This window comes from Musa acuminata, chromosome BXJ1-6 (assembly GCF_036884655.1).
Source record: "Musa acuminata AAA Group cultivar baxijiao chromosome BXJ1-6, Cavendish_Baxijiao_AAA, whole genome shotgun sequence".
Taxonomy (NCBI): Eukaryota; Viridiplantae; Streptophyta; class Magnoliopsida; order Zingiberales; family Musaceae; genus Musa; species Musa acuminata.
Window position 1 is genome coordinate 36,946,115 of NC_088332.1, and position 18,710 is coordinate 36,964,824.

Below are 18,710 nucleotides of genomic sequence, written 5' to 3' on the forward strand. Positions count from 1 at the left end.
TTGGGTTTAAATCTTAGCAATTCATACATCTGAGCAACATGTATGGATCACTTCCTCTTCATCTGCAGTGCATCCATAGGACACATGGATCATAACTGGGAAATAGTACAGATTTAAAGATGTTTCACTATAGAGAGATCTAAGACAAGATCCAACAAAAATTAACACCATAATTGCATCACTAGGAAAGAGGAAGAGCTCCATATGTTGTTTCGGAACCTAATCCTTCTTTTCCAATTGCTTGCAAACACTTGAGCTTTCCATTCTAGAGCAACTGCTTCTTTCCTGTGTCATCAAGACAAGACGGCACGAATACTCAACTACACAAACCACTTCTAATGGTGAAAAATGAAAGTTATTTTCTCTTTACCGAATCTGGAACGGGAGCCAGTTCATTGGTATCAGAAGGAGAAACAATAGTCGACGAGCAACGAGGATCACACTTAGCCCACTTCAGTTCATGTGACAAGAAGCATGCAAGATACTGACATTAGTATTGCCTTCAGAAACAAGTTGATTGTGTGATAACTTACATTCTTTGCAGCCATGCTAAATGCTTCCCGGTGAGGAATATCAGGTTTAGCTGCCTTGATTCGTTGTATTTCCTCCCTGTCATGATATGGTTCTTGAGTTATGTGATTTATCCTCCAGCAACAATATAATCGAGTTCAAGAGCAAGCTGTAGCCAGTTCATGACTGCAGTTCCAATCATACACAATGCTGCAACATAATGTGTTGTACTATCTTCTGTATAACAACTTATAAAGGCATCTACTTGGTTTAAACACTACACAACGCTTCCTAATATTTTTCCATTACTAATGATTGATGTCTTTATGTGCTTGTAGGTGTAAGATTATGTATATTGATCCTCTCTAGACCCCTATTCTAGGAGCTTAAGATCATCACTAGAAATTCATTAATAATGATTCTAAGTCAAATTGATGTGGGTTAATATATATCAGGATAGTTTCTAATTCAACCCAAAAGTTTAAGCCATTAGATTGTAGGCCAAACTCAATATATGTCATTTGACTCTATCAATATTTAGCATATAGGACAATTCTTTTTAGTTCAATTTTTAATCTCTCCACATACATAAATATTTCTACTCTATTATGTTGTTGTGTGTCTTGAACATCTGACTTGTAAGTAACGAGAGTAAAGACTATTGACTAACATGCTTCATTTATAAAGGAAAAGGTCAAGAGGAAGCACACAGCATGAAGTTGTACAAGGGATCTATTGGCAGAACCATTTTAGTATCTGAGTCACATTTACTCCATCTTTGGTGTTTCAGATGCATCAAATGAAGTTGCCCCAGTAGGATATGATACGTATCATAAGGTACAAAGCAAAGAAATTGTATATGCAGAATTAATCTCAGAGGAAGATCGATGTGATGAAATGTAAAGGTGCAAGGTTAAATTAGTAAAGGTTCATAAGGAAAAAAGAAAATGCTATAAATTTTTGCAAAAAAGGTTTCCTGTGCTCTTTCGAGCAGCATCGAGAAAAGAGGACTTTGCTACATTATCTGTGTGAAGGATGGTGGAAAGTGTCTGATGTTAGGTTGAGAATGTCTTTAGGGAGTCTGCCGTTTTGCTACGAGAACATATGAGGATTTGGCTGGTGATGTTTACACCAGATCAAATCTGATGATATGCTCATTCATGAGATGCAACAAAGAAAATACATCAGCACTCGTATGAAGATATCGTATCTGATTCTTACTTCATGAAGCGATTATAAGCAGAAGGCATTCTGTGCTTCTTCTCGGGAGCTGCCATCAACAATTGAAGGAATCAATATTTCCTCAGAAAAAAAAAGAAGAAAAACACTAAACATGAAGGGAAAAAAAAAGAAGAGAGAATCTTTACGTTTCATGACAAATTGTGGGCTTTGGATCATTTGCTCAATTGAAGTTGTTGATGATGGTGGTGAAGGTTGTCCTCTCAGGCAGTCAGTGCAAGGACCCTAATCAAGATAACGAACATCGTCATACAAGATAAAGTGCCTAAAATATCACTGCCTTTTCCCGAAAGAAAAAGAATCAAACCAAGCAGAAAAAGAGATGGAAGGAAGCAGACAGACAAGATTGCAATGGATCCTAAAATATTGTTCAATTTATAACGCATCACAAATATATTGTTCGGTACGCATCATCTTGTCACATTAGTCTAAGCACAAGAAATTTAATAGAGAAGAAGTGAACCTGAAGGCCTATGAGATGATGATTAGTGGGAGTAAGGGACTGCACAATGGGTCTGGGGCCGAGAAAGGAGAGATGGTTGCAGTGACCACATTTCACAGTTATTGTATCCATCATCCGCTTGCATGGAACTCCAACCTGCAGCCAAGTGAAAGTCTTGTCACCACGCCAGATCAAAGGTGTAATCGGTAGCTCTTTTCACCCTCTGGTATCTTTGGCTCTTATTTTCCCAATAATGTGCATTTTTTTTTCCCCCATATTATCTAGAGCTGGCAATTCTGTGGAATCCCATGTTGCCTTTCCAAAAGATTGCAACTCGAAATAGAAATAGGAATATTATAGTTCATCCACAGAGTAATTGTTAGCATCAAGTGGATATCCTGTAGATAATTGTTTAGCTGAAGAAGAGCTGATGAATTTGGGTGAGGGGAAGGGAAGGGAATAGATATCAAAGTCTGCTTCCATATAGTATGATCTTACACTGCCATGAGCAGGTAAAAGAAGAATTCAGCATAAGAAGAGAGAGGAACAGAACTAGAATGCTCGAAGTTTGAGGAAGGTGCTTATGATCTGCTTTATGCATGCTCTTAGACCAAGATCAGCTGCATTTCATGGAACTGCAACCTGCAAATACTGAGGAGACTCAAAAATTAGAGCGTGGAAAGAGAAAAATAATCAAGGAGTCATCTTTAGATTCCTCATGCATGCAAACAGATTGGATCTCGTTTGAACAATTTTCTTTTTCTCACTTTGTAAGAGAGAGAGAGAGAGGAAGAGGAGGAAAAACCCTAGAAGCCGACGGGAATACTTTGTCGTAATTAACAGCGGCATGGACAGCATAAGAACCATCAACACGAACAGTAGAAAAACCAAAGCAAAGTAGTACTTTCATCTGGATCTTCTCAAACTAAAACATCATTCATGGTTAGGGAGATAATTAAAAGTGAACAGAAAAGTATGAGAAAAGAAAATGAAGGCTTGCTTTGAAAGTACTGGTCCTCAGATGCCAGATCGAAGAGAACAGAGAAAAAACAGGGAATTCATACAGAGAAACTTGCTCAGAGAACAAGCTCATATAGCTGAAGAAGATGCTCTTTTTTTTTTGAATGGACATCTTTCCTGTACATCTAAAGCATCATGACTGGCCTCTTTTTAGTCTCCTACTTTAAGAAAAATTACCGCAAGAACAGTGTTGCAGTAGGTGCAACGCACGTAGCACAGTTGCTCAGTGGGAGAGACCAAATCCATGAGTAAGAAGAAGAGACAAGCTAAGCCGGGGGAGAAGAAGAGGGTGATAGACCTCCTCTCCCGTGCCCAAGAGATGCTCACTGCAGTGGGCATGCGCCATGGCTTAGGGTTTCTATTCTGGCAATAATGCCCGTGGGAACCCCCACTCATGGAACGTACGGCCCAGCCAACCCTGCTTGAGAGAGAACGGGTTTATGGCTTCCTATATCTCGTGATATCTTGCCATGGTGCTTACCATCTCTCAGTATCTTACGAAGTCAGACTCCATGTCTTTTAGCTTCTCAAATCACTGCTTGGTCAAACCACCATATAGAAAAGTTATCCCCTTCCTGGGTGACAAGCTATATTACTGTATCTGGTAGGGTTACTAGGTAGGTTTTTTGACTTCATGATACCAAGATAAACTACCATGCTTTCACATCTATGCCTTTGATTTTTATGTGTCTACAGATGCACCTGAAACAGTGCTCCTATTTTGTTTCAGGGTCACTTGGTATAAATGAACAGAACTTAGTGTTTGACTTGATACGTTGTTCTTTATGATCTCTTCTGGATACATGCAGCAAAAGATGAGAAAGATCAAAGTCCCACCTTCTAAAACACTGTTTACCAAGTTTCTATTAATCGATGATGAGCCTCCGTGATTCTCCCAGATTTAGAAAAGACGCATTCAACAAGAAAGGGTACGATCAAGTTTCAGAAGCTGCGTCATGTTGCGCTCCAAGGGCAGGCACTTGCTTCGAGCAACACATATCCAACAACAACAAAAACATACAGGAATCATGCGCCAGTCTCCATCAGTCCGCATTACAGAGCAATCTTCGAAGGCTACAAACCAGGCCAAGATCCATACGAGACATCATGACATGCTGAGCGATGAAGAGGAGCAACATATCACGAGAAGATGCACCCGAGAAGGGTGGTGAGTGCAGAAAGTTTAAGAAGGGGAGGGAAAAGGTGGAGGGGATCAGTTGTCACTGTCCTGAGGGGCCAGTGAGTGCGGGAAGTGATGTGACGATTCCTCGGTTTCCCAAAGGGGTAAAAGAAGGGACACCCCCCAACGCACCCTCACTGTTGCCCTCTTCGTGTAACCACGCCTTTTTCTCCACCATAGAGAGCCTTTTGCCCGCCCAGACTCGATAGGCTCTGCGGGAAAGAAACTGCTCGATGGGGGAGGCGGTGGTGGTGGTGCTTGGTCAAGCGCCTTTAATGGATTTAGCTAGGATCAACAGGTGCGAGCCAGGCTTCACTTTCTCTCATCTTGGGAAAGAGCAGGGTTGATGAGACAGCCAAGGTCAGATGAAGGCTTGCTGCCATCCCAAATCCCAACCTGCACGCACTTGTTCACCCTAATGGCGCACTGTGAAGTTATTCTCTTCTGCTTGGTTGGGTGTCAGTCCACAGTCCACAGTCCACACTCTCATGAGCAAGCAGTACTCTTATCTGCTGCCAGAAGCATGGCTTTTACCATACCGAGTAAAGATCTGCTCTGAAACATTTTTATATTTGGTTGATTCTGTGATCTTCTCGTGGGGTGGAGGCTGGATGTTGGGGGAGCACTCGCGCACATGCTCGCGTGCAGCGCGTCGCTGGAGTTGTTCTGCGACCCCCGCTGGTGTGTAGTAATTGCGAAGCAGGCCGAACGGTGCTCGCTTCTGCTTTCCGTGCGTACCATATCCATGGAAGGCAATGCTGCCTGCGTCTTAAGCGCTAGGGTTAGGAGGCTTTTAAGGCCTAATAGTATGTATCGTGTGATCTCTCTCTCTCTCTCTCTCTCTCGTGAAAAGCATCTGTGAACAATGACTGTGAAGAGGCAAACTTCTAGCAAGCCCAACTCCCATGGTTAGAGGGGTATTTCCTTGCTATCAAAATAACAGAACTGTCATCAATTGACTAGGGTTTAGATTTGGAAGGTGGATGAGATGTCCAATATGTGGGCATCCCAATTCTTTGAACTTTGGAGATGGATGTGTATGATTTAGCTTTAAACTGACATATGCAAACAAAAAAAAAAAAAAAAAAAAAACAAATATTTTTTATAATAACTCAAATCAAATTGATAGAACTAGAAAGTTCAGTAGTAGTTTTTACATAAAATCAAACTCTACTCCCGAAAAATGGAGTAGCTCCATGTTTATGACATCTTGGTACACAGTGAGCATTTGGCATGTAGTTCTCAGATTATTACTTGCAGACTGCTCACAAGTAACTGCGTTAGTCTTTAACATTTACATTCATGGTTTGGCTTTCCACTATGTGCTCCATTTGACTGACAAAAGGAGTGTCGGTCAAACACAAACGATTCCTTTTTTTTCTGGTTGATCATCCAAATTATGAAAGGAAAAGAAGAAATTTAAGGGAAAATATGAAGGTAGTGCATAGTATACCAAACAAGAGATGACAAAAAGAAAAAGGCATGGTCAGATCTTCTTCTCTGAGCTCCAACATGATGATATTGTTTGGGAGATGCTGCCAACAACCACCACCAATTAACCCACTTAACTGTCTTCAAGAAATCTTGCAATAAAATCTTAGTCCAAATGTATCCAGTGGCCAGAATGAAGGCTCATAATGATTGTCTTGTAAACTCAACGACAAGTTAGTGCTTGTCATTGGAGACCACAATTCAAATTTTCACCTTGTCATCATCTAAAGAAGCCCACATTTGGTTTGAGCAAAATGTTAGCTATTTATCTTCATCAAAAAGAAAGCATGAAATAAAGAAAGAATTAGCTGCCTAGTTGTTGAGGTTTCCACTCCAAGGATAGATCAGGTTTTGGTTGCTGAGGTGTAGTAGTCCAACAAAGACAACTAGAAGCCCAATTGTTCACATGGGATGTTTGTTGTTCCATCATTTTACATCCAAGATCAATTCTTTAGGTTTTCCTCTCTCCATGAACGTGAGAGATTTGGATTGGATCAGCGTGTAAACGTTTCCAACCAAGAACTCAAATAATTCAAATGTGGACATTAGATTCATTTCTAAATTCCATTTTGGTGACCACCAAGTATTGAATTATAATTTTCCACTCCGAATCTTTATTGATCTTTCATTCGAAAAATTCGATATAATATGCCAAATAAAACGTTGCAATATAATTCATGAACGATAATTGAGTATGAGACAGCACAACTAATTTAAATAAAAAAAGGCGTATATATGCGTGCGTATATTTGTGTGTGACATTTATCACTTCAGATTCAATTAATTTCCGACTTGTAAAAGAATAATAGCTTCCTGAATTGTTCGCTTTCGACTTACTCCATGATCCAAAGTTACGAGATTATAAATCCATCTGCTAAGTCGATCGATGTAACACAATTTAGACTTATTTCTTGACAAATTAACTAACTGATTGAGAAATTTAAAATATCATGACGCTTAAAATTATGCCAATCGAGATCTCCCCGTAATATCATACTTTATATTTATATACTTTACATATATGTATAAATTATATACTTATTATCAAGTGCATATACTAATTAAATTTAGAAATGGAGTTAACAAACATTTAAGAAATGATTGGGGATCCATTTCTGATCCAATAATAGTTGGCTATAAGGAGCCATACTTGAGAAAATTCATGTCAAACCCCACAAGATGAAGCCCGAATTGATATGGATAGCATGTCCTGCCTCTTGAAGCTAAATGAGTGCTACTAAGACAGGTTTAATTGTTTTGTCTTTCTATGTGTGTAATTAAGAGGATGGCTTTGCACCAACAGAATTCCTTGGATCAAATACCTGTTGTTATCTTCAGTAAGAATAAATCAAGTTCATATCTTTGTGATGAAGAGGGTAGAAACAACAGTCAGGTGAGCCCACAATCTCTTTATATCATTTTCATGGATCCACATGCATGATCAACTTCGGACCATAAAAATAGGGGTCCCAATGCTGATAGTTCCCACAGCATTAGGTCTCACATGGATGTCGGGATTTGTTGTCTCGCCATGGATTCTTAGCTGATAATGTAGGATCGCATTGGTAAGATTATTTTTGTGACTAAATAATATGTTGAATATGAAAGTTACATTACTGTTGGAACCAAAAAGAACTTTAATTTTGGAGCATGTTTTACCATTAAAAATGTTATATGCATGCGAAAAAAAATCAATCCACATGCATGCAAAATAAGTCCTCCTCATCCAGAATTTTCAGGATTTTATGAACATGAGATTAGTGCATCCTAAACCCTATCTTTAAGTGCCTCTTTCTTTACAAGGATCACATTGATCCCTTTTAGATCTTGTATTGATGGAAGTCTCTTATGTTGAATACCGCTACTAATTGGTATTAGCTTCTGTACAATTAATGTTGGGCCCTATTGATTATTTTTTTCTGGGAATAGTGATAACTTGATGATATCAACTAATCATTTTATTCCTCCCTTTTCCTTTGTGCACAGCATGACATTTTTTTATTGTGTTTTTCTTTAATTTTTCACTAGAAAAAAAAAAAATGTTTATATTTATAACGCATTTCTAGCCCGGCATTTAACTACCCATCTATAGCATTTTCATTTGGATAAAGAATTGAGTTATGAAAGCAGATTTTGATCTAAGTACCTTCTTTGCTAGCTAAGCTAGCTAGCATCTACATGAAAATAAAATCCTCAAAGTTGCATTAGTATACACACACTTTGCTATCTTCTTCTTTCCATTCTGCAAACAATTTTTTAAGCAGCATCTTATCCTCTACCTACTTTCATGAAGAACTTTGCATGGATTGCTATACTCAGTTGATTTCTCTCCATCCATATACATAATGTATTGTGGATGCTCTAGGATTATGCCATATGACATCCTGCATCAGTGTTTTTGCCTTTGGATGTGATCAAAATCAATCAACTTCTCCTTTGAATGGCATCTAATTAGCAGCCATGGGCTCCAGATCTTAATTGAAACTTTGGCAAAGAAAGGAACGACAATCATGAGTTTTTTCTGCTTCCTAACAAGGAATACATCCTAAATCATCTACGAAACCTTTTGCATTTGATCTTCTAACGATTATTAGTAATTTTTGGTATATTAGTTTGTCCCATCTTACAACGTTTTCCCTTCTCCCTAAATTGTTCCCATGCTTCCTTAATTGTAGAAACCTGTATGTATTCAGATTAAGATCTGGGCAAGAATCCAGCAAACCAATTTAATTAAGATCACAATCTGCAAGAACAAATCACATTTTGACAGGAAAAAGGTAATTAAGATTCAATTATTTTGCTTGATGGAATGGATGGCAATATCCACCTATTGGTAGATCACACGACATGATTCAGTAAATAGTCTTACTAGTCAGAGTTGATGTATGGTGCTCAGAGTTTACTAGACTCAAAAGAGCTAAATAGTGGAAAGCCACAAGCATTTGATTAGAGATCAATGTCCCAAACTCCCATGTAATTATATTGTATCTGACAAGAGATCAAAGTTTTCTCATGGTCCGAGTGTCTATACATAAATGCTAGCTGCAATATGCAGGTTGAGTGATACTGAGGCATGGAATTTGTGATGCTGTTTTCTGTACAAGGATATATATAGTATAAAGGTTAGCAATTTGGTAGAACAAGAGGTGAATAATAAGGCAAAATGCAGAAGCCATGGTTGAAGTCTACACCAGCCAAACATAAGATGATAAGACCAAGGCTGTGTGTCCTCATGCAGCCCTACCTCTCTCAGTGAAGGAGATATGGACAGCTTGGAAAATGTTCCTGAAGTTGCATTCTCCATAGGATGGTCCCTGTAGCCATGCAGTGAAAACCATGTTTCTGATGCTCCATAGGATGGTCGCTGTAATTATCCTCAGAAACATATCATTTCTCATGTAGAATGGATGGACAGCACAAGCTTTACATTGATTCTGATGTCCTGCTCCTCCTCAACCTTTTTAAGCTCATAGCAGCATCTAGAAATGTTTGGCAGGAGATTCATGGAGGCCATTTGAAATTTGAAAGACGTGACTGATGTCGAGTTATCGTTTCTCTTTCCAGATATCAACCAATCCAGGGACAAGAAATCCTATGCTGACTGGAGTTGTCATCAACCTGCAGTGGATCCAGTACTGTTCACCAATCAGTGACCAATCATCTGGACTATGCCTTCTCTCTTCCGGACCACAGGTTCATATGACCTTGTACATGAAGAACATGGACAATGGTGGTCCAGGTTCCTGTTCCTCTGAGAGAGAGAGAGAGAGAGAGAGAGAGAGAGAGAGAGAGAGAGAGAGAAATAGTATAATTAATATTTAACATTATTAGTTAATTATCGTATTAATCAACCATGCCAAATAACATATGAGTCAATCTTCTAGTTTTTGTCTACTCAAATTGAAGTGTAATACCCCCACGCATAACCTTGAATTGGCAACCACGCTCACTTTAGCGGAACTGTATGATTGATCGTTAACGTGCGCCGGAGGCCAAGAAATAGGGTTTATAATGTTGCGAAGCAAATGCCCTCGGAATCATCCCCTCCGCGCGATCGTGTTGGGGATTTGGATGCGGCAATTCGAAAGCGATGCGGTTCTCAGTCAGGGCGGCCAAGAGCTTGCCGCTGATGCCATCAAAATCGAGTCTTTCACTCTCCTCCTCATCCTCTTCTTCGGCCCCAGAAATCGGTGTGGGGCGACGTGGGAGGGAAGCCCGGAGGAGACGCAGTCGTCGAGGAAGGAGAGGCGAAGATTCTTATGGATTCTGCCAACGGCGTATTCTACGACGAGGCCCAGGTAATGATCCTTGTGCGAGTTCGTTTTTCCGAAATGAGAAAAACCATTTGGTAGAAATTGCTTCTTGTTGTCCCGTTGCTCTTGTTGATTGTTTAGGTTGGATTTCTATCGGTGCTTCTAATTCGTTAGAAGAAGTCATTTTTTCTTGATCTGAGATTGTAAAGATTATTATTTTTCTTTTCACCTTGGACAAGATTAAATTTTGGTCATCTACGTCATAAAGCATACATGGTATAGAGCATGTGTTCGTTTTAGTGGTTAATCTAAATTATATTGTAAAAATGTGTCATGTTGGGATCCTTAAATGATAAATTGTTAAAAAGAATACTAAAAGTAAATAATAATGAGTGGAAATTAGTCCCGGGGTCTGCCATTGGGGTCATAATCACTTGTTCATATTCCCGGATAATTACCTGTCCATTTTAATGACTTAAAAGAATTGGTTCCTAAACTTTATTATTTTTGGCATTCCTCTCGTCAATGTAAGAAATGTCACTTAAGACCACGATTAGGCTTCGTTTAGTTGGAACAAGGTTGACTTAGATAGAGAAAGCCAACATGAAAATCTGTGTTGTTACGATTGGTGCTGCTGCTTGAACAACATGAATTTGGTTTTCGATGTTCCCCTGTATGTATTCTAGTTGCTGATGAAAGTGATGTATGATCATTAGGTTCATAACAGAGACATTTCCATTGCTGTTTTAAGGACTTCTATCTCAAAACCCAAGGAAGAACATGCTATTATGTTGAGCAGGAAAGGATTGGCATCAGAGGTCCCTTGTGACAGGCCTTCTGATTATTTATCAGATGGAGATTGTCAAATCCAACTAGACTCTTCAGAGTATACCAAAGGCAACTTAAGAGAAATTCAGGAAATTCCTGCCTCAAAAGTTCAAGAACTCAAAGCACCCACGGTTCTCGAGGTGCATCTATAGTTATCTTTTGTACCTATCCTTGCAAATGGAATAATGTGCTTTGTTGATAAATATAATCTAAGTTTCTACAAGGTGGTCTGATCTTTAGCCTTCATCTAAAATGGAATAATGTGCTATGTTTGCTATGCCCAAGTTGAAATATTTTTTGGTTAGGAATCTGCAGGCTTTAGCTGCTTCTGGATTACGATCGCGGAGATATGCACTCGAAATAGATGGCATTGGCAAAATTGTCGCTCTCGACTATGACGAATGTATTGTTTAATTTTACATAGTATTAATTTCTTTGCTGGTAGATTTTCTAGGCAAGGCTTGAAATGGATGCTTAATCATGTCATATGCATTGCTGCAGAATCTATTGAAGCTTGCAAAAGAAATATACAGTTTAATGGCTCTCTGGCATCATCAAAGGTGGAAACTCATCTTGCCGATGCCCGAGTTTATATGCTTACCCATCCAAAAGAATTTGATGCGGTAACTTTGGACCCTTGCAAATTATTAGTTTTAAGCTCATCTTTGTTGAAGTTTTGCTCAAAAACATGTGGCACTGAAACCTGGGGATGTTCGATTGCCAAAATCAAAGAAATTATCCTATATTGTGTTTCTTCTTCCTTGTACTTAATCTATTTCCAGAAGTAAGATTATTTATGGACCTGTTGTTTGCTATAAGAATTTTATGTTGAATGGACAGATATGAGGCTTCTTCTTGTACCTAAGTGTGGAAAGCAAGTTTAGGCTAAGTCTGTAACTCACACAGGTTATTCAAGCAATTTATCAGTTTTGCAATTCTTGGAAGTCCACTGTTGTGCTTGTGGGTTAGCATGTTCCTACTTATACACCTAGCCTAGTCTCCAGGAAATGTATTTTCCTTGTTCTCCACTCTATTTTGTGCCTTATTCTATTATTTATGAGGGAGGTAGGATCGCCTGATCAAGTCAAATTGTGCTAGGATTACAACACCCTCCCGACGAGGTAAAGAAAAGTTTTTCTGGTCAGCTTCTGGACCATCTTTTATGGGCTTTACAGATTGACCTTATCATCATTCTTATCTCTAATTGTATGATCTTTAGTCATTATATTCTTTCATAATCCACAGTTCCAATAAATTAGATTGATGCTTTGTCCATGCAGCAGTTCATTAATCATTTATTGTGTATCCCATGAATGAAAAGTATATAGAAGATGGTAATCTCATGAAGACACATTAAAGAGCTAGAAGAAACTTGGTGAGCTTGTAACCTCAAGTTTTTGGTGATATGCTATCTCACATGTTTGAAGGAATCTTATATACAGAGAAGATCATTCTTGGATGAACCTTGGCCTGCCTCATTAATTGAAAATATACTCCTGTTCTTCTGCTTAAAGGAGTTGGATTGATTTGGGAAATATCAAGTGGATTCCTGATATTCAAATGGTCCTGACTTTCCTGTTCTGTTTTAGTCCTCTTCAACTTTTCCTTTGTGGAAGTGATATTTTTGGAGAGGACCTTCTTTATGATGTGGCCTGATTCTGGAAGATTTCCATCAGCTTGGTATACACTCAAGGTTTATTTAGCCTTAGGTTAACCGTTTTAAGGTGCTCAATATGAATTGTGTTAGGATGGTTCAACTCAAGACAATTGGTACAGCCCTTCGACTTGCCATCAAACAGTTTAGCACAAAATCACCCAACCCACAGCATTGTACAAGTCACTTGGTACACTGAAGACAGACCAAGTTGTTATAGCAGCAGTATACAGAAATTATTTTGGACATTAAGTTTGTTTGCTTCAAGTCTCAGGAATTTTTCCATGTTGAATTCGTTCTGTGGTTGAATCATCATGATAGAAAGAAAAAGGATTTGCCATTAAAGCAGATTTAACTTTGGCGTATGACACATTATTATTCCATTAATGATGTCAGATAATTTATCATTTTCAGATTTTGATCTATGCTAAATCTAATAAATTTCAGTTTGTAATGATGAAAATGACTCTGGTATTAGGTTGAGCTTGATCCTTATGGATCACCTTCTGCTTTCTTGGACTCTGCTGTTCAGTCAATTGCTGATGGTGGATTACTAATGTGCACAGCTACAGGTTTGTCAGTTCTTTGTGGTGGCAATACTGCAATCTGCTAATCTAAGTGAATTCATTCTTATGAATTTTAAACTAGAAATTTCTATTTTTAGCTAACTTTACCTGTAGATATGGGTAATAGGTATGGTTCTTATCCTTTGAAAGCAAAATATCATCATGATGTTACGGATAAACTTTTAAACAGGATGTTTGATGTAATGCTTATGTATGTCCATGTCTTTTGGTATGTTTATGCTTTGCACAGCATGTAGAGGGACGGTCGAAGGCTTAATAGTCCCATATTAGTTGGGTTTGGTGGTCGATTTAGGCTTGTAAAGAAAGGTTGTGTCATGTGGACACTTGTGAGAGATTTTCGGTCTGTAGTGGACCATTTTGATCCTTTGTTGTGCAACTGTTTAGTGCTTGTAAAGTATGTTTGTAATTTGCATTGTGTATGAAGTGTTTTCGGAAATGTTTGCTTGTGGATCCCGAGTGAGGCATTTCTCTAACCCGTTTTCTCTTTTGTAGGTCCTAAGGGACCATGGGAGGCTTTGGGGAGGCTGACCTTTGCAGACGGACACGCAAGGGTGCTGCACGACTTAGGCAAAACCAGCTAAGTTCGTGATAGATGGTATCAGAGTGGGACAAGCACTCATAGAAACACTTGACATGCAAACGTGGGGGACCTAGCGGGGGCTGTGTTGAGGGCAGTCAGCACACGCGCGACCGTTTAGGGGAAAACGGGCATGGAGATGTAGGGAAAATGAGTTGCTCGGAGGAGCGGGTATCTGAAATTGGCATTCAGAGGAATGGCCAACCCTTCGCACAAGAGGCACCATGAGAACAAGCAAGCTTGGAAGAATGCGGAGCGCACAAAGGTTGGGATGGCTGAGTCCGAGCTACGGCTCGACGTTGACAACTATACTTGATGGTGCTCAAGGCAAGCGAGATGCTTGGTAAAGGATGAGACCATGCAAGGTGGAATGAGTTGCTCAGCGACCGAAAGAGTTATGCAAAACTCACAGAGGTGAGGGGAATTGCTAACTTGAAGAATTCGGTACTCATGCATGGGCTTGTATGCGGACGATAGAATGTTCGCGACCATCCCAAGGTGACCGAAACTCGACGCCATGGAGCATTGAAACTTTCTCTTCGGCAAGTACCAGTGAGTCCCATGGGAGGGACTTGATCATGCAGAGGTATGATCGAAGTAGTTGGAGAGTTGGACTGCTCCAGAGCCCATATTCGCTTAAGGGAGCCCGGCAAGTCAGAGGACAAGGTCGAGTAAGTGAACATTGCTACCAAGGAAGCTAAGGATAATAAAATTGGTGCAAACCCTACAATATGATGGCAGAAGCTATGCATAGGAGTTACAGTAGTCTTTTCATCGACCAAAGGGAGCTGCTTGGAGAACACAGAGGTGTTGAAGCAAGGGGTCGAAAGGGGCGAGGAAGCGACGACGAGTCCAAAGGGACTTAGCTACCCAAAATCAAGCATCAGTTAGAATGGAGGTGGACTCGGAGGAGTGCCACAGAGACATATCTACTGATCGTGAAGAAAAGGGATGCAGTTGCAAGACGACAAATAGTAGGGCCATGGGCATGGCAACGCCATGGTACCGTAGAGGCGGGACTTCTGTGAAAGTTATTGATCCCTTGCTCTCATGGAGGGAGAGCGCTTAGTCGTGAATGGGGCCGAGGAGGTGGAGCATGCAGAGGCAAACTCCAAGTACCGAGACAAAGCTGTAGGGCAGAGGCCAAGGAACTTCGTAAGACCAGTGTTGACGAGCTTCTCATCAAGATAGTTGAAAGCGAAGGACTTCGGGTCATGCAAGAGTGCACGACCAAGGAACGAAGCAAGCAGTACGCGGTGTTGTACCTTTGCTACTCAATGAAGTAGGCGGCCGGGTTGATAGAGAAAACGGTACAATCCTAGAGGCGACCAAAACTATTAGAGACTTACTTCAAGTTGGGGTGAAAACTTCCTGCATTCCAGAAGTTCGATGGCATTGAAAAGGTGAATCACAATAACTAACTCAACGCAAGGAGTGCAAACACTTCAAGTGCTTCAGAAGTGTGAGCAAAGAGCAGGCGAAGGCCAGTAACCAGCTCGATGCATGGAGTATAACCTCGAGGAGGCGGGTGAAGTCAAGTAACCTTTGCCTTCTCAACTCTTAAGATAATGGGCGAAACCGAGTACCCCAATTCTCTTATCAATCCAGCAGAGGAGCTCTGCACAGGTTTAAAGACCCTTCGAAGGTAATGGAAGACAATAATTGTCAAATCCTCACTAACGGTGATCAGTGCTACTGAGAGTAGATAGTCCGCTTCATTTCCCAATGAAATGCCAATCGAAAGCGGAAGTGATACGAACCTACTTGGAAGGAACAACTAAGTGAAAGAAGAGTCGATGGACAAATTTTATGGAGGAATGACTCAAAAACTTCAAAAGTTTGCGAGACGATGCTCGTCAAAGCTCCAACAAGCATCCATCCAGTTCAAGCAACATGAGTCATTTGAGAGACTGCGTAAAGTAATAATGATCTTTTCCTTCATCTGAAAGATTTGCAGGAACCAACAAGGATCAACACAACTCAGCCAACCCCACACTAGAGTCAGAGTCATTGGCGAGTTGAAACAGTATGCCGGATCAAAGTTTGATTACTCAACAACAGCAGCTAGGAGCCAAAAGGCGCATTGTAGCTGGAGAAGAAGATTGAAGACTTAGCAAAGGCGAAGAGTTGCAGTGTCGGAAAAGGCTTCGACGAGGACGTCGAAGGAATGAGTGGAGGAGAATGTCACGAACAAACTTCTAAACAGAATGTTTGATGTAATACTTATGTATGTCCGTATCTTTTGGTATGTTCATGCTTTGCACAGCATGTAGAGGGACGACCGAAGGCTTAATAGTCCCATATTAGTTGGGTTTGGTGGCCACTTTAGGCTTGTAAATAAAGTTGTATCATGTTGACACTTGTGAGAGATTTTCGGTCTGTAATGGATCATTTTGACCCTTTGTTGTGCAACTGTTCAGAGCTTGTAAAGTCTAATTGTAATTTGCATTGTCTATGAAGTGTTTTCGGAAATGTTTGCTTATGGATCCCGAGTAAGGCATTTCTCTAACCCGTTTTCTCTTTTGTAGGTCCTAAGGGACCATGGGAGGCTTCGGGGAGGCTGACCTTTGCGGACGGACACGCAAGGGTGCCGCACGACTTAGGCGAAACCGGCTAAGTCCGTGATAATGAGATGACTTTGAGGATGCTTCTTGCTTGTGTTGAGGTGTGGTTCATCATCTGATTTGTAACTCTCTTCTCTAAATAGTGTCATCTTACAGGTTTTATTCTTCTCATGCCCTCGCAATGCAGAGTCATGCAAACCGTTACAGACATTACATTGTTCTCATCATGTCTGTGCCGATGGATTTTTATATGCAAGTTTTTGTGCACATATTCACGTCTGTTGTCCATGCTCTATGTGGTGACATATAACAATTTTAATCAAATATGTTTTGAACAGTTTGGTTCATCTTTAGATGTTGTGTATTATATTTTTTGATGAGCACTGTGTAGCTGCTTCTCTCCCACAACAAGTGTGTAGGTAATTTTCTGTGTATGTTTTTTCTCAGGTCTGCTAGGATGATGAAGATCACGCCACTTAAAACTCTCATACATATATCAGTGTGCTGGTTGTGATTCATTTCATTTACAAAGCCTTGGGAGGACTGTTACTAAGGTATCATATCAATTAACTGTTGTTTCATGGTTCAAATATGACATTTTGCTTTGATACTGTCATCTATATTTTCACTGTTACATGTTCCTGCAATTCTGATTTTGGCTCTCGTCTACACTATCTAGAACAACACAGTTGTTCCTAAAAAATGCACCTGACTGTGGAAGGAATTTTAGCATGGGTGGGGTGGACCTATATGGTCTGCTCCCATCCCTGACCAAGAATGGGTAGAGCTTCCATTGTTACAAAATATTAAGCTGCAAAGGATAAGCATCCTGCATACAAAAAGATTGTAGCTGTACTTATAGCAATATCAGAGGTTTTAAAATATTATTTTAATTCATCCATTGAGATATTTAAATTATTACTGATCATTTTATTCTTTTTCAGGTTGATGTTATTTACCAAAACTGTTTCTCCGAATAGAGTACTGAACATAAAATAGGTGAATTTGACACCAGTTGAAAAGTCATGGGAGATGAATACAACTAGCTTTCTTATCTTATTTCTAGTTGTATCATAATAGCACATGGAAGTAATGAATTGAGTCGAGATTATATTGAAGTCGACACATGGAAGTAATTTAATGTAGTAGATGTTTAAAACTTTAAAAGATTGTATGGTTCAGTATTTCTTTTCAGAGATTACTTGGTTTTCTTTCTTTCTGATTGAGGCTATAGTATATATAGTGTGACATAGTAATAATTCCATTTTCTCATGACATTTTAACAATTTTATGTTATTTAACATAAAATTTTATGTTATTTAACAATTCTCAAATGTACACCACCACCCTTTGCTCTTATGATGTATGTACTTACTATGCTATGATAAATGTTGATTATCATATTTCTAACAGTTAAGTTAGTTATGTGGATCCACTTGGTGGTTGTTTTTTTCTTGTTTCCTTCAACTAATAATAATAATGGCTCTCAATTCCTTGCAATACTAATAATGCTCTGAGCTATTCATTTGTGCATTTTAAAATTCATTTCTGTATTTTAAAATTAGATTTCATCAACGGATCCCAAATATTTATAACATTATGGTTTGTTTATTGTTATAAAATTATATATATATATATATATATATTTTTTTTTTTTTTCCAATTTTTTCTTTGACCTCCTATACTTGCTCTTACTTTTTGATCCTTTATATTGAAGAATAAGTTGCTTCTTTTCTGTTTTTTTTGTCTTCTCTATTGATTGTTGTATCTTTGTTTTGAAGGTTAAGAATCATCTAGTGAAAACTCAACCGAAGAGTGAATCAGGAATTGTGATCTACCGAGAAGATAATAAACCATATTTAGCATACAGACAGACACCAAATACTATCGTACCTACCTATTTATATAACAAGCGTGGATTCTTCCAGCATGCAAAGTAACATAATAGCATGACAATCTATTGGAGCAGTAATAGTATACCGAGAGAGAGAAGACGAAAACCACGATTATTTGGGCCTTGTTGTCATAAGAAATCTCTAGACAATCTATTAGTGGTACATTTCAAGATAAATCCAGGCAGGCATACAAGAAATTACTAACAAACATATGAACTAATAACTAGGGAAGCCATAAGAATAGATTTGATGAGGGTAACCCGACTAACCTAAGAAAAAACAACTTACTTTGCTTGCTAACAACTCAGCCTTTGTTGAATAGTTAGTTTGTATTCGACAATTCAAAAGCGAAAATTGGCAAACGACAAGGCGATATCATAGCACCAAATATTTAAAAGGAGGGCTACCCTCATTAATGTTGAAAAAAACTACAAATAGAAGACTTGGCAGAATAGTATCACAGCAAAAAA

At 39.2% G+C, this 18,710-nt stretch overlaps 1 protein-coding gene and 1 pseudogene across 6 annotated transcripts; one reads left to right on the plus strand and one right to left on the minus strand.

Moving 5' to 3' along the window:
* Positions 1-3,660, minus strand: LOC135585330 (protein DROOPING LEAF-like). Of its 6 annotated transcripts, none has more exons than XM_065190199.1 (7): positions 3,389-3,660; positions 2,213-2,347; positions 1,878-1,974; positions 1,732-1,780; positions 534-609; positions 371-451; positions 1-285 (listed from the first exon to the last, which is right to left on the minus strand). In XM_065190199.1, the coding sequence occupies exons 1-7, from the start codon at positions 3,605-3,607 to the stop codon at positions 220-222; spliced, it is 723 nt and encodes a 240-aa protein (XP_065046271.1). In that variant the 5' UTR covers positions 3,608-3,660; the 3' UTR covers positions 1-219. The 6 variants fall into 6 exon arrangements, with proteins under 6 accessions (XP_065046271.1, XP_065046275.1, XP_065046274.1 ...); XM_065190203.1 differs by having other exon boundaries at positions 3,510-3,638; XM_065190202.1 differs by lacking the exon at positions 3,389-3,660 and adding an exon at positions 3,018-3,341.
* Positions 3,661-4,333: 673 nt separating this feature from the next.
* On the plus strand, positions 4,334-17,610 carry LOC135677516 (tRNA (guanine(26)-N(2))-dimethyltransferase 1-like; annotated as a pseudogene).
* The last annotated feature ends 1,100 nt before the right edge of the window (positions 17,611-18,710 follow it).